Here is a 16,504-nt window from a genome sequence, read left to right as displayed (position 1 = left end):
TAATTCCGATTATGCCACTACCCATCTCATAAATCACATTGTTTCGGCCCTTGTCGAACAAGTTTTTTTTTTTCTTTTTAAAAATTACTAAAAATAGAAAGAGTTGTCGTTTAATTGTTATAATACATGTTTTGTATATATATTTTTAAAGATTATTTATTATAATAATAATTAAAAATACAATAATAATAGTATATATTAACTATAGTTTAAAGTTTGATATTAATTTTTGAGAGTTGTTATCGTCGGTTTAGGAAATTGTATCTTCCTTTGGTTGTATTATTTCTTGTGGATCGGTTATTTTATTTGTTGTTGAAACAGTTGGTATTGGAATATCTATTGATATATCTTGATTGGTTATTGTTGGTTGTTCTACAGTTTTGTTGATTATTTCTATTTTCAAATCTGGTTCACCTTCAGTTTGGTTTTGTTGTGTAATTGAATTGGTAGAGTTGATTGTCGAGTCAGAGTCTGTTGAGGTGTTGTTGGAATCGTCTGGACGATGCAATGTTGTTCTGAGTTTGTGTGCCTTGATGAAGAACGTTAGGAGACATCCCATCGCTGCGAATGGTGTTGCCACCAAGAATACCATGGACAGTGATTTCGAGTAGGCATTGAGAATCTCTGCTTTCACTACGGGATCTTCAATGGAATGAACGAATTGCACATCGAAAGAGTTGGTGTCGATACTGAATGGAAGATTGAGATGATTGATGTTCGAACGGAACTGTGAGTTCAAGATGGTGCTGAACAACGAGACACTGACAACTCCACCGATGGTTCTGAAGAAACTGATGGTTGCAGTAGCGATTGCAATGTACTTGTATTCCACAGAGTTTTGGACTATCATAGTCAACACTTGCATTGTTAGACCAATACCGAATCCAATGAAGATTTGGTAGCCAATGTATTCGGCTTGAGTGGACTCCGGTGTCCAGTAGGAAAGTAGGAATGTTCCCACGGTAAAGAAGAGTGTTCCAATCACTGGGTAGGTCTTGTAATGACCGAACGAGGTGATGAGATAGCCAGAGACTGCACCCATTGCTACGATACCGAGCATAGTTGGGAGTAGTTGCAAACCGGAAACAGTTGCACTCTTGCCAATCACGATTTGGAAATATAGTGGAATGTAGTAGATCACACCAAACATGATGAATCCCAAAAAGAATGATGTTAGGATCGAGAGAACGTAGTTTCTGTTGGTAAATAGCTCAAGAGGAATGATTGGATCGTTTGTGAATTTAGCTTCGTTCAGGATGAATACACCAAGGAAAACAGCGGTTCCCACGAAAAGACCGATCATAATGGGCGATGTCCAACTGTAGACTTGTCCACCCCAACTCAGAGCCAACAGGAAGCCAATGATACATGTTACAGAGGTAAGAGTTCCAATGAAATCGACACGCTTGATTCCCTTTCTAAATGGAATGACTTCTTGTTGCAGCTTGAGTGCAAAGAAAACAACAACCAATGCAATAACACCAATGGGGATATTGATCCAGAATGCCCAACGCCAATTTACATTGTCGGTGAATGAACCTCCAACCAATGGACCGATGACGCTAGACAATGCATAGACACCACCAATCAAACCTTGATATTTACCACGTTGTCTAAGGGGAACGATCTCAGCCATGACAATCATGACGGCAGCCATCAATCCACCACCACCAATTCCTTGGATAGCACGCACAATAATCAACATTGTCATAGAAGTGGATACGGCACACAGTAGAGAGCCAATGAGAAATGTTACCAGCGAGAAGAGCAGTGTAAGTTTTTTTCCAAAGATGTCACTGAATTTACCAAACAGTGGACTGATGGCTGTCGACGTCAGCAAGTAGATGGTAATCACCCAAGACATTTGATCCATACTACCCAAGTCCTCGGCAATGGCAGGCAGTGCAGTGGCGACAATGGTCATATCGAGCGACGAGAGAAACAGCGACATCATCAGACCAGAGAAAATAATTAAAATACTTTTTTGTGAGAGTTCGGTTGATTCCATAAACGATGTAGATTTCCTAGAGGGCGAAGGTGACGAGTCAACATTGGATGTCTCTTCCATCGACGATTCTCCTACGCTACCATCATTTTCCAGGTGGTCAACAATTACTTCTATTGATTTTTTCAATTGTTCTTCCAGTATTGATTTTGATGATTTAATTTGTGCTGGCGGCAGTTGTTCCGAGTTGGTGGAGTTCGATAGGTTTGCTAATGTTACAGGTGTTTGGTGGTATGAATTTGATTTTATTCCAATGAATCGACTTGGAAGTGATTTATTATGTGTGAGATCAATTTCTTCGAGTTCGTCTTCTAATGAGGAACCAGAGGAAAATAAACTATTACTACTGTCACTGCTACTATCACTTAAATATATTGGATGTTCTGCAGCACCAGGTGGTGTTGGTGTATTTATTACAATATTTTCGGAAAATTGTGGTGGTGATTTCAAATCTTTATCACAACTGGTAAAAGTGAAATCATCTTGAGTTATCGATTCTCTGAGATGATTTTCAGTTGCTATTTCCACAAATAATCTATTTTTATTATTATTTTCTTCTTTTATACCCATTTTTTTATATTCAATGGTAAAAAAAAAAAAACCTTTTTTTTTATTTTAGTTTAATATTTAATTATTTATTATTTATTATTTTATTATTTATTATTATTGATAATTGGTATTAAAATTAGTTATTTAGAATACAACATTAAACAAAAAAGAAAAAAAAACAAAAAAACAAATTTGTAAAGCAGGAAATATAAAAACAATAAACTAAAAGAGGTAGTTTAATAAAATGGATTGAAAACCTATTCTACAATTAATAAAATATTTGTATTTATATTGGTATAGGTATGATCCAGAAATTTGTATAATAATTTAAATTAAAAATTTTAATTAAAAATACAAATAAATTTTGATTGACAGCAACAACAATAAATATAGAATTGTGGTGATGGTGGTGTTTGTGGTATGTATCTTTAAATGATGATGCTGTTTACAGTGTTTAGTATAATGAATGGGGAATAGTATCTTTTGAGATGTCTTGTGAGTGTTAGTGAGTGTGTGTTGATTCTATGAAATCAGAGTATTGCTACAAGTAGTAGCGCAACTATCTATGCTGATGCTGATGCTAATGGTGAGCTGTTTTGATGATGATGATGAAAGTGATCAAGTTATTATATAAATGTATTTGATGGACTGGAAATAAGTGTGGTTCGATTTATTTATTATTGACACAATTTTCTGTGCACACAAAGTAAAAATGAAACTTGAGCCAACAACAATAACAACAAACACAAAAGCGATCGAAATTATTGTTTTTATAAAATATATGATTTAGTTTGAAATAAATAAATATTGTTTGGAATTCTCTATAGGTTTCTTTTGAAAATGAAAGAGTAAAACAAAATGATATGTTTGAAATAGATATAAATAAGAGTAGAAAAGATAGTTTTTGCTTGGTTATTTCTGATGATATAAAAGTTACTATAATTGGGGGGATCCCTTTAATTTAGTGAGATATAGAGTTTGAGAAAAGATAGATGAGATATGTTATTGGAGAATGGAGGATTGGAAATTAATTCAATCCTTTTTGGCTCTTTAAAATTGTTTTACTGATAGAATGGGTAGATTGTGCCAATATCATATAGGTGACCCCATATTCGTCATATTCCACATATCCTTAACACCAACATCTAACACCACCAACCAAACAACTCTTACACACATTTATTTTGGACATAATAATTAATATTAAAAGCATTACAATTGCTATTACTAATTAAAAAAAGTACATACCCTACTACTATTTATTATTATTATTTTATGAAAACAATAATACCAAAATGATATCATTATAATGATGTTTAAATTTAAACCAGAGAGAGTGAGTAGTGTGAGAGGGGTAAGGAGGGGTGGTATGTCCAAAGAACAATCGATAGATAAAACAACTTTAGGAATTAATTCAATACCGCTTAACAAGCTGTTCCAAATTTACAAAGACATTGATGACACTTTGGTTAGTCTCACAAATTTATACAGAATAAAATAATTTAAATAAAATTCCATCAAATCTCTCCCTTTGTCATTCAATTGACAAACAACAATAACAATAATAACAATATTGTTTTTTTAACCAACGTACGGCTCTTGAGTAACTAAACGTTCAAGTACATATAAAAAAACTGCCGCCGTATTCTATAGTAAGATTGTAAGATATCACATAAATTTACATAATTAATTTAGGTACCACTACATAGTGATTGAATATACATGTATAATATATTAGGTTGGAATACTAATATTGTAATGATATAATATTATCAGATATCTCTTTTAATATCATTATGTCAGGTTTGTCAATCACACAGTATATTCACACACACACACCACATACAACACAAAACACACATCGTCATTTACTCATTTTTTAGTTCTAGGTCACATCTATCCTGACGTTATCAATCAACAATCACAAAAATCAAAAACAATAACATTATCATCATCCTCCTTAAAGATACAAACCATCATTCTTCTTTTACTTTGTGAATCTACCAATAGACATATGATTCTACATATTAAAGTTTATAAATAATTAATTTATAAATATACTGATGATACATGATATTGATTGTAATTGTGGTAGTGATGATTTGTTTGCTTGTTCTTTTTTGTTGTTTGTACAGAGAGATGAGCTGTTAATCCATTCCTGCTACTATGTACTAATATAAATTAAGTGTGATATTGAATATAAATATATATCATTTGAATAATAAATAAATATTATTAATATTTTATTAAGATTTTTTGGTGTGTTATGTTATTGGTTTTGTTTTGTGTTGTGTTTTAGTGTGAGTTGTTACATGTCCTTTCAAAATGTTATGAGTTTGAAGTGATGTGTGTGTTTCAATCTGTAATTGTGGTAGTGGTTTAAATTTGATTTATATGATCTTGGTTGAGAGATAAAATTAAACCTTTATGATGGATTTCTTTTTTCATTCACATATCTGCTAACAATTTTTTCGATTTAATTTTTTTGATTTTATAAGAGGTAGTTTTATGATTGATACAACTTAAAATTTATTTTCATTTTTCGTACTTCTTTTCCGTTTTGTATGAAAAGATAAAGATAAAACAAATTTAACCTAAAATAACAACAACAATAACAACAACAATCTTTTGATTCAAATTCAATTGATCAATAAATTTTTTTATTCTAAAAAAATGAGAACATTGTTAAAAAAGAGGTTAAATTAATTGAGCGTGTATGACTCTCTTTATATACCGAGATGTTACTTTTTTTTATTTGATTGATTGAAATTAAAACTGTCTTTAATCTCACTTTACAACTTAATACAAAATGGATTTAAAATACAATATCTTTAAAAAAAATATTTTAATATTGATCCATTTTAATTTTAAATTGTAATAACATCTGCAGTTGTCAAGTTCTTTGATTTTTAAAATATACAAACAAAAAAGGATTGGATAGATTTTTTATAATTTAAATTTACTTGTTAAAATAACAGATAGACAAAAAGTATATCTGTTCATTGTGAATTCGCGATAGTTTTTGGAGTAACAAGAATTGTATCTAATCTCTATCAAATTGTGTTATGATGTGATGAATTTGAAAATAAAGAGATTATAAATTAATTTTGTAAAGTAACTTTAGTTTACAAACTTTGTTATAAATTATTAATTTTATAATAATTAAAATAATAATGGGTAAGTTGTTGTTGTTGTTATATAATTTATTATAATTAAATAATATTATATTTATATATTATATTTTTGGTGTTACAGTAGTAGTGTCATTTTGATTATTATTATAACCAAGTTACAATTTAAAATTTTAGTTTGATTTTTCGTTTGTCAACTTTGATGAAGATGATGTTCGAGAGAGTATTGAAAATGGACTGCTGCTGTGATGATGAGAGTTGCTATGTTGAGATGGTGGCGAAGGTGGTGGAGCTTGTATCAATCCAGAGGATGACAAAGAATTGGAATGCGTTATTCCATTGGACGATGACATTGGTGACGATGAATTGGATTGATCTTCCAATGTCCAAATCTTTACCAACTTGTCTTTGGAGGATGTCACCAACTTGTTATCACGGAAATGTAGTGAGAATATAGTTTCGTGATGTCCACCAAACGTTCTGCATTGTTCAGTGTTGTATGGATCCCACACACGAATTACACCGCCCTTACCAGAGGAAACTATTTTGTATCGATCGTATTGCACACACCATACCCAGAGTTTCTGTTGAATCTCCTGTGGCACGAATGTAGAGATTGTTTTACCACTACCGATATCCCAGAGACGGATGGTGCCATCGCCAGATCCACTCACTGCTTCACCGCCCACCACGCTGACACATGTGACATCGTCTTCATGTCCTTGGAAAGTTCGAACGCATTGCGATGTTCTGGTGTCAAAGACACGTGCTGTCCAATCGGCAGATACACTCACCACTGTGTTTGAACTGTGTTCACGATCGTATCTCACACAATAGATGCCTTTGGTGTGACCGGACATGGTGGAGAGTGTCGATCCCGTTTCGGCATCCCAAATTTGAAGGGTGGAGTCCAGCGAGCTACTGAGTATTTTACCCTCGACATCTCCGAGATAGTTGATAGAGGTAACAGCATCTTTATGTCCGGTATAGGTACGAATTGCTTTCTTTGTTTTGGTATTCCAAATTTTCGCTGTGAAATCACTCGAACCTGTGATGATTCTCTGCAAATCATTACCTTGAAAATCTACTGCTTTGACAGCACCACTATGTCCTTTGAGTGAAAATGGCTTTGATTTTTTCGTATCCCATACCTTGAGTTTCTTATCGTCACCACCACTCACCAACACAGTGTCACTTACTAATCGGACACAATAAACACTCTTTGAGTGTCCTTTCAATGTATTTTGAATCAATTTTGATTCAAACCATTGTTTTTGTTTACTATTAATAATAATAATAAGTTTATGTTAATTAACTTTTAATTACTAACAAATTAATTTAAACTTACTTTTTAATATGGATATAATTTGATTTCCAAGTTAAATCTTTTGAAATCTTATTAATACCTCTGTTAAAACAATATTTAATCCAGAGTTCGTCGTCGTCAACGATGTTCTTCCATAGTTTGCAAACAGATAGCAAGTTTCCATTTGAAGTTGGAGGTATAAATGTAAAAATGTGAATCATTAATGCTCTTGGTAGAGAGGATATCGTAGTCGTAGGAGTATTTATATGTGATGAGAATCTATATCTTGGTGCTGATGGCATAAGAATTGATAATTCACTTTTTTTTTTTTTGTTTTGGATATATGGATTTAATTTATTATTGAAATAACCAATAAAGGTTAGTAAAATATTCTATTTCTTTAGAAATAAATATACTCGTGTATATTTTTATATGTAAAAGATTTGTTATTTTGTTTATCTATAATTTACATACTGTGAAGAAGGATGTAGTACTTCTGAATCTATAAGGAATGGATGCTTTAGGAGAGTCGATGCGTCGGGACGCTCTTTTGGATCACGTTTGAAACAGAGTGATATAAAGTCGATTGCTTCGGGCGAGAGGTTGCTTGGCATTAGTGGCATCTGGTTGGTCGATGCGATGTGGTACATGACGGCGGCCAACTCTGTGATGTTGGACCATGGCGGTTGTGCAGTGGCCATCTCTATGATGACACAGCCAAGACTCCAGATATCGGAAGAACGACCGTGTCCAGTCTGTTTGATGACTTCCGGTGCCATCCAATAGGGTGTTCCGTGCATCGATTTGAATTGACTGACGAGGCCAGAGAAGATCTTTGAACATCCGAAATCCGAGAGTTTAACAGTGCCTTTTGTATCGATCAGGATATTGGCACCCTTGATATCACGATGAATAATATTGTTTTTGTGAAGATAGTGCAATCCCATCAAGATCTGCTTCGTATAGACCTTGATAACATTCTCTGAGAACGATCCAAACTTGCTGAGCAGTCCACTGATCGATCCACCTGGAACATACTCTAAAAATACATTCAAATGTGTACTATCCAAACAAGTACCTAAATATCTAACAATATTCTCATGTTTCAATAATTTCAATACTTCAATATCTTTACTAAATGATAATAACATCTAAAAATAAAATAATATTAAAAAAAAATTAGTAAACTTTATAAAGTTATCGAAATAATTTTAACAACTTACAGATTTATATTTTGAATCCATCGCGTCCATTAATTCCAATTGTTTTACGGCAACCAATTCACCGTTGTCAGTGTTCAAACCAAGATAGACAGCACCATATCCACCTCTACCAAGTAGTTGACCTTTTTGCCATCTTATAGGTTGTAGATTGATGAGTTCTTCGTGTTCATTGATAATCAGTGTTGGGAAATTATTAAACTTTGATAGATCTGTACTACCTCTATTTGGACTATTATTATTATTATTACTATTATTATTACTACCATTTCCATTGTTGTTGGAACCTCCTCCACTACCATTATGTTGCATTACCAATGGTGATGTTGGTCTTGGTAAATTTTTTGTACCGAAACTATCTTTTCTAAATGGATTTATTATATTATTATGATTATTATGATTATTATTATGATTACTACTATTATTACTATTATTACTATTATTATTATTATTACTATATATTGAAAATTGATTTTGATTATTATTTAAACTACTATTATTACTATTATTATTACTTCCATTTCCACTTCCACCACTACCATTACTATAAGATTGACTCATAAAATGATTGGAAATAAAATCTAATGGATGATCTGGATCGTTATCTCCATCCTCTATGAAACTGTCACCTACAATACTTGGTCTTCTTAACATGTGATAGGAATTGTTGGGTGGTGATGAAGGTGGTGATGGTGGTGGTGTTCTAAGAGGTGGTGGATATTTAGGTGATCCTGGTGGTGTTCTTAATGGTGGTGTAGTTTCACGATTATTATTATTACTACTATTACTATTATTATTATTATTTAATGAGTTATTATTTGAATTTGGATTTGAACCATTTCCATTACTCATTGATGTAAACATAAATGGTGAACCTGGAGGTGAAGGTGGAGGTGTTCTCAATGGTGGTGCATTTGAACTCTTTCTTGGGATGGGAAGTGAAGATGATGATGAAGTTGGTGTTATATTACTATTGTTACTGTTATTTAAATTACTATTACTATTATTTATATTATTATTTACTAAAAAGGAATTGGTAGGTGATATTGATGTGGTGGTGGTGGTGGAAGTTGGTGAAGTTGAAATTGACATATTCGAAAGTAATGAATGAAATCCATTTATATTGCTGCTGTTATTATTGCTGTTATTGATACTGTTACTACTGCTGTTGATACTTCCATTGCTGTTGTTGATACTGTTACTGCTGCTGTTGGCAATTTGTGGTGGCGATGGTGGATCACGGATGGAAGCGGCGTTCGTAGGTTTCAAGAAGAATCGCAATGAAATCGGTTTGTTCTTCAACTCAATACATATATAGATTGCCTCCATCAGATCGGACTTGCCACGTACCGTTATCAAATCACCTTCGTAATCTTCATACTGATAGACCTGTACTGATTGTCCAAACTCTGATTCCAACTGCATCAACAACGCTTCATATTCCACATTGACACTAACTCTAATAATTCTAATATCACCACCCAATATACATTTTATTCGTACCTAATTTTTCATAAATGAAATGATATGATCAGTAAGTTTGATTCAAGCCACATGATTGAGTGACAAAAAAAATAAAAATATATATTTTTTCGTCTTTTGATAAATCTTTTAACTTACCGTTTGTTCTGCCATTTTCTTTTAATATATTATATATGAATGATTATAAGTTTATTATTTTTTTTACTTTTCTATTATTACAATTTTGTTTATTTTTTTTCTTTTCTTTTTTTTTTTTGTTTATATATATAAAATATAATATATAAACTATATAATATCTAACTATTATTAATTTCTAAATAATTAAACAACATTTAATTAATGATTTTAATTGGTTGTGTGTTTGCGCGAATGATTTGAATGATTTCTGATCAGTTTATTAATAACTAATTTTCAAAGTTCTTTCTCTTTTTGATGCAAACAATTATAATTGTTTATATGTTTTTTTTGATTTACTGAATGATTGATTGATTGATTGATGTTTAATAAAAACCACTACTATTGATTTTATCAGTTATAAAAGAAACAAAACATTAGGGGTAAATAAAACACAAAAACAATGGTGTCGATTATCATAAAAGTTAAAACTAAAAAACTTTTTTTTTTTTTTTCAAAAGATTTGATTCTTTTTGGTTTTGGACAAAGATTGTTTGTGATATTGGATTTTTATTTTTTTATTTTGATCAAAAAAAAAAAAAGTAAAAAAAAAATAGAAATAAAAAAAAAATACATCAATTTTATTTTTTATATCAAAATTAGTTAATTATCGATCAATTTTGATTTGATTTGATAGGTATGTCACATAGATGTAGTCATAATCATAGCCATCATGATCATGATGGACACAATGAAGATGATGGTCACATTTGTAATCATTCCGATAGCTCTGGAACTTCACAGACTTTAGATGAACTCTCTTTTGAGCGTGGCGTTTGGGGATCCGTAGTGAACAACAACATTGAGAAGCTGTCATCGCAACTACGTGCGAATCCGGCACTCGCCAACACTGCAGACACCTCTGGATACTATCCACTTCACTATGCAGTGAGACATCACGATGCCAAAGCAACTTTGTTACTATTGGAGCATGGTGCTTTGCCTTTGGTCTACACAGAGAGTGGCCATGCTACACCACTACAAAGAGCTGCTTATTGTGGTAGTTTAACGGTAATGTTGTTTTATTTCGTTTTGAACTTTCAATATTCATTTGGTTTAAACGGATATCGCGTTTGTTTATGAAACTAACAATTTGATACATTACATCTACTACTATAGAGTTGTAAACTATTAATTGAAAGAAGTAGTAATCGTACAATGCTTGATGAAAGAGATTCAGATGGAATGACAGCACTACACAAAGCATATTCACAAAATCATAAAGATATCATAGATCTATTGATAAAGAATGGTTGTTCAACTGAAATCAAAGATAATAGAGGTCGTTTAGCAATTGATTGTAAACCAAAATAACGAATATCATCAACATAAAAAAAGACAGAATGAATATACTTTATTAGATCATTAGCATTGCAATATCATATTTATAAGAAAATATGATAAAAATAAAAGTAAGAATTAGTTTGTTTTTCACAATTGTTATCAGATGAGAAATTTAAGAATATTTATTTGTTACTCATTTGTGGATCTTGCTGAGTTTATTTCTGATCGCCAAGAAACTTGTTTTAAACCAACTTGTATGGAATCATGCTGGAGAGTGGTCTTTGAAGGACATCAAGATATAGTTGATATGATGAATAATCAAATTTTCTATTTCAAGACAGTTCTTCTTAATGAAAAAGGTGGTTCCTCAACTGACTCGTTATGGGAAGCAGAGTTTTCAGGCTATGTTGAAGATACTTGCCCTGATGAGGATAAGAATGCATTTATTAGACCGGTTGAGAAGAATTCAAAGATAAGGATTAGAAATGGTGTATTATATTTAAGAAACGATATACAACATAAAGAACTGTTGTGTGGTCGACATATCGTATTGAATATCCCAAAAGATATTATACAATTTCAGAAACAATGGGGGGGAAATCAACAATGCATTCTACCATATTTTTTTGTTTTAACAGCATTCTCTATAGTGGGTAGAATCAAATATAATTATCAACCATTTCTTTTTTTTTTTTGTTTGAATAATTGTTTCACCTATCAGAAAACTGTATCTTATAATTTTTCCCCCCCCCCCATTGTTTCTGAAATTGTATAATATCTTAATATTAAATTTTATTTAACCAAAGACTATTTTTAAAATTAAGATTTCATCTATATATATTTATAGTGTTATTAATTTAATATCAATAGACTCGGTTAGTGATCGTATATCTTATTTTCTTTGTTTTATCTCTTAAGGTATCGATTCAATAAGTTTCTTTTTAGATCTGATTAAGTTAGTAAATTCCATCCTTCATTATTATATGATAAGATTTATAATAAGAAAAAAAATAATCAGAATTAAAGTTGTGGTTAATTTTTTTTTGTTTTTTTGATCCATTGTTTCTCTCTTTATTTCTAACCTATGTTAAAACTTGATTATTATCTTTTTCTTCATAAAATGAGTAGATACACAGATAATGATGATCAGGATCTACTTGATGATCTGTATTTTCCTTGGGTGATCAATGTTCAAGTATTTTTCTTGAGGTAAATGGACTGCTCCCCCATACCCTGTACTTATTTGGATACAACACTTTGGTCAAGTTCAAGGTTTAATAATCGACCTATCATTCTTCCCAATGCCTTCTTATTTTTGATTGAATAAAATATTTTTAAGAAATAGAGTTATATTTTTATTTATTCTCTTGCTTTTTGAAGTAGTTGTCTTCTTGTCATTTGTCCACCATTTGGAAGTGTAATTTTTTTTTTGTTGTTTAAAAGTGTTAATCCAATGAATCTGTAAACCGATCTTAGTTGTTGACCTAATCTTAGTGATTCCATTAATATTTGTTGTTTTGTCATTCGAACATCATTCTGGAGTTTGATTGTTTCATATTGGGATAGTGTAACACCAAGATGAAAAAATGAACCGGAATCGGTTGGATTACACTCTATTGCTTTTAAGTATAGTTGTTTTTTAGTCATTGATTGTGAATTATTTAATGTGATTGATTCACCAATTGAAAGTGTAGTTGCAAGGTTATAATATGAACGGTAATTGGTTGGATCACACTCGATTGATTTCAAGTATAGTTGTTGTCTTGTCATTGATTGTCCATTATTAAGTGTGATTGATTCACCATTTGAAAGTATATTTGCAAGGTTATTATATGAATTTGAATTGGTTGGATCACATTCTATTGATTTCAAGTATAGTTGTTGTACAGTCATTGATTGTCCATCATTAGGTGTGATTGATTCACCACTTGAAAGTGTCATTGCAAGGTTAAAATATGAATCAGAATCTTTTGGATCACATTCTATTGATTTCAAGTATAGTTGTTGTACAGTCATTGATTGTCCATCATTAAGTGTGATTGATTCACCAATTGAAAGTGTAGTTGCAAGGTTATTATATGAATCAGAATCTGTTGGATCACATTCTATTGATTTCAAGTATAGTTGTTGTTCTGTCATTGATTTTCCATTATTAACTGTGATTGATTCACCACTTGAAAGTGTCATTGCAAGGTTATAATATGAATCAGAATTCGTTGGATCATATTCTATTGATTTCAAGTATAGTTGTTGCTCTGTCATTGATTGTCCATCATTAAGTTTGATTGATTCGCCACTTGAAAGTGTCTTTGCAAGGTTATGATATGAACGTGAATTGGTTGGATCACACTCGATGGCTAATAAGTATAGTTGTTGTTGTGTCATTGATCGGCCTGATGAAAGAATGATAGATGATCGATTTTCAGTTTTAAGAATTGCTGCCAACTTGAAATAAGCATTTGCTTTGTTTGGATGAAGATCGATGACTTTCAATAAAAGTTGTTCTTTCGTTACGGGTTCACCTGTTGGGAGAACTATTGTTTGTTGATCATTAGAATTATAATGATCAAATGTCATTGAAAGTTGGAGGAGGTCATCATTATCTTCAACATTCGAACTGATACTATCTTGTTCATGTTTTCTTTTCATTTTTTTTTAAATAAATACTATATCAATTTAATATTGTTATGTTATCAATTTATGCAAAACAAAACTGGCTTTTACTTGTTACCATAAATCTAATAAAATAAAAAAAACCACTCTGATCACATAAACCAGACCAATTTTTAATTTTTACATTTTTTTTAAAATTTATGCGCAGGTTAAAGTTGTTGGGAGCCAGTTTTGTTTTGTGGTGGAAGTCGAAAATTAATGTGGGATGGGTAAAAAAAAGATTAAACTGTTGTGTTGAACTACCTGCTGGTCACTAAAGGCACTTAATTTGCAGAGAGTTGCCGGTATAGAATAGAATATGGTCAGACAATATTGACATTGATAATAGTGAAGATCCTAATTCTTGTTATCTTTCCCAAACGCTCAAGATTGTGTCTTCTCACGATAATAGTACTCAGCAGGTCTTCAAATGTGGCATTCCTACAAAAGGAGCAAACAGTGTCGTGATTGTAAATGGTGATGTCTTAAAAGATAATAAAAAAAATAATAATAATGTAGAATTAAATATATTAATATAAAGTTAGATAAAGGTGGTGTTGAAAGTAGTAGATTATCACCTGAACAATTGTGGACGATTGCACATCATTTATACAAAAATTTATAGTTATTGACAGGGAAAATAGAAAGGATCCAGAAGAGGATATCTTAAAAGAAGAAGAAAATAGATTCAAGTATGTAGTAATCATAATAGAAAATGTTTTTGCTCACATTAAAAAGTGGCCAAATACAGGTAACTTTTTCAGATCAAAGGCTAAAAATGTTAAACAATTGCTGCTGTCTCACCAAATTTAGTAGTTGATAAACCATAGAATATAAATATTAAAGACATTGGTGATAATCAAAAAAAGTTAAAAATAGAAATTTCTGTAATTATATTTTTTTCTTTCATCACTGGATGATCACTGATTGAAAACAAGGTAAACCATACAAAATGATCAAATATCAAATTTTAACAATAAAAATTTGATTCGAAATGGGTTTTTGTTTTATTTAATATATAAAAATTATGAAATCACTAAAATTACTATTAAAATTTGAAATAACAAACTAAACGTACCTCATTCATATCATATTTGTTTATTTTTTTTTTTATTGGAATTTTTAGTTACAAATAACATTAATCACTATTTATTTAATACTATATGATCTATAGATATTTTTAATATTATTAGATATAGTCCATGGGTATCTAAAGTATAGTTTCTTGAAGCGAACAGGATCGCATCGTTCAGTACGATTCTCGTGAAGCCATTCAAATTCTTCCATTTGATTTTTAATATAGACTTGTTCAAGTACTGATTTCGAGTAACACTCTCTACGTTCATTTCTTGTAAACCAGGCCAATAGATTGAAATATCGATTCTTGACTGCAATGTCTAAACAATTTGTCTCTCCTTCTACCGATGAATATTGATGTACCCATTGAATGATTGCCAGACTATTATTTGAAATGGCTAGTTCAAATACTTTTAATTCTCTATCTTTACAATTCTTTAAGAACCATTCAATAGCTATTAAATTGAATTGATTATTGCTATCATTTTCATTATTATTGTCATTATTACCTAAATGTTTATAAAGACATTTGATAACTTCTACACTTCCACGTTGAATTGCATTCTCAAGTAACTGTTCAGTGTTGTAGTTAGCATTGTGTGAGAATAACCATTCGAGTACTTCTATGGTTACTTGCTTTGATTTGACAGCTTCGTCAATGAGATCATAAACATTGAACAATCTGTTAATCTGTGGTTGTAGGAACATAAAATTGAGCATATCAATATTGTTGCCTATGCATGCTGATCGCCAAATATGACTTTTTCTACCAAGTTCCCTGTGATACATTTCAAATGACCATTGAAGAATCTCTAACTTTCCACTCTTGGCAGCATTCTCGTAGATCTCATCGTGTGGATTACGATCACTATCCATCGTCACCAGTTTTTTTGCTTCTTTGAATGTGTTGGCTGCCCATTTACACAACTCTAGTGATCCACTCAAGGGAGAAGCAATCAAAGCAGGTATTTTCGTAATGTCCTCCAAATCATCACGATCACTATTATTATTATAGAATGATAATAGATAATCAAAAGTATCTCTACGTCTTAACCAATCCTCTTCATTTGGACCAACTTAAGCTTTGCATATTAATTGAAAAACATCCACACCAGAAAAATACAAGCTATAATTAATGTGACTGCCATTTGGAGCTCCATTCTCACCGACCAAGAACTTTAAAACATCTAGTTGATCATTCTTTAATGCATAGATTGCAGTGTTTATCAGTAATCTTGTATCAGACACTTCATATTTTCTAGTTGATAACTTTAACTCTGAGAAATAACGTTTAACAACATCGAAATAGTTGTATTGTATTGCTATATCAGGTCTTTTCTCTAGCTCTCTCCATGAAAATAACTGACTATCCAAATAACAACCTTCGAATTCTTGGAAGATCCATCTAATATTTCTAAATATTGTATCTTTTAAAAATTGATTGTTAAATACTCTATTATAAATATCTTTATTCATTTAACAATACTATTATTAAATATAAAAAAAAAATTATAAAAAAATAAATATAAAAAAAATAAACTAGTTTCTACATAGTAGGTCTTTTGTTTCTATAAGTATCATTGGAAATATTTTAGAATAAGGTTTATACATCTTTTAGAATCTT

General features: G+C 31.2%; 6 protein-coding genes across 6 annotated transcripts; 2 read left to right on the top strand and 4 right to left on the bottom strand.

Moving 5' to 3' along the window:
* Positions 1-250: 250 nt before the first annotated feature.
* comD (MDR family MFS transporter) lies at positions 251-2,575 on the bottom strand (the record flags this gene model as incomplete). Its single annotated transcript, XM_020580638.1, has 1 exon — positions 251-2,575. The coding sequence occupies one exon, from the start codon at positions 2,573-2,575 to the stop codon at positions 251-253; it is 2,325 nt and encodes a 774-aa protein (XP_020429225.1).
* A 3,283-nt stretch (positions 2,576-5,858) lies between these two features.
* Positions 5,859-9,846, bottom strand: mkkA (protein serine/threonine kinase; the record flags this gene model as incomplete). The annotated part of the gene is made up of 5 exons (XM_020580637.1): positions 5,859-6,966; positions 7,034-7,309; positions 7,466-8,142; positions 8,215-9,714; positions 9,832-9,846. 5 exons carry the CDS (start codon positions 9,844-9,846, stop codon positions 5,859-5,861), a joined length of 3,576 nt encoding a protein of 1,191 aa, XP_020429224.1.
* A 660-nt stretch (positions 9,847-10,506) lies between these two features.
* ankrd39 (ankyrin repeat domain-containing protein) lies at positions 10,507-11,181 on the top strand (the record flags this gene model as incomplete). Its single annotated transcript, XM_020580636.1, has 2 exons — positions 10,507-10,878; positions 10,987-11,181. The coding sequence occupies 2 exons, from the start codon at positions 10,507-10,509 to the stop codon at positions 11,179-11,181; spliced, it is 567 nt and encodes a 188-aa protein (XP_020429223.1).
* Positions 11,182-11,314: 133 nt separating this feature from the next.
* Positions 11,315-12,007, top strand: PPL_09846 (uncharacterized protein; the record flags this gene model as incomplete). Its single annotated transcript, XM_020580635.1, has 2 exons — positions 11,315-11,641; positions 11,999-12,007. 2 exons carry the CDS (start codon positions 11,315-11,317, stop codon positions 12,005-12,007), a joined length of 336 nt encoding a protein of 111 aa, XP_020429222.1.
* Positions 12,008-12,510: 503 nt separating this feature from the next.
* On the bottom strand, positions 12,511-13,800 carry PPL_09845 (uncharacterized protein; the record flags this gene model as incomplete). Its single annotated transcript, XM_020580634.1, has 1 exon — positions 12,511-13,800. The coding sequence occupies one exon, from the start codon at positions 13,798-13,800 to the stop codon at positions 12,511-12,513; it is 1,290 nt and encodes a 429-aa protein (XP_020429221.1).
* A 49-nt stretch (positions 13,801-13,849) lies between these two features.
* PPL_09844 (uncharacterized protein) lies at positions 13,850-16,356 on the bottom strand (the record flags this gene model as incomplete). The annotated part of the gene is made up of 4 exons (XM_020580633.1): positions 13,850-13,889; positions 14,533-14,575; positions 14,964-15,880; positions 16,004-16,356. 4 exons carry the CDS (start codon positions 16,354-16,356, stop codon positions 13,850-13,852), a joined length of 1,353 nt encoding a protein of 450 aa, XP_020429220.1.
* Between the last annotated feature and the right edge of the window lie 148 nt (positions 16,357-16,504).

Source organism: Heterostelium album, assembly GCF_000004825.1.
Source record: "Heterostelium album PN500 unplaced genomic scaffold PPL_scaffold11, whole genome shotgun sequence".
NCBI lineage: Eukaryota > Evosea > Eumycetozoa > Acytosteliales > Acytosteliaceae > Heterostelium > Heterostelium album.
This window is presented reverse-complemented; position numbering and strand designations above follow the sequence as displayed.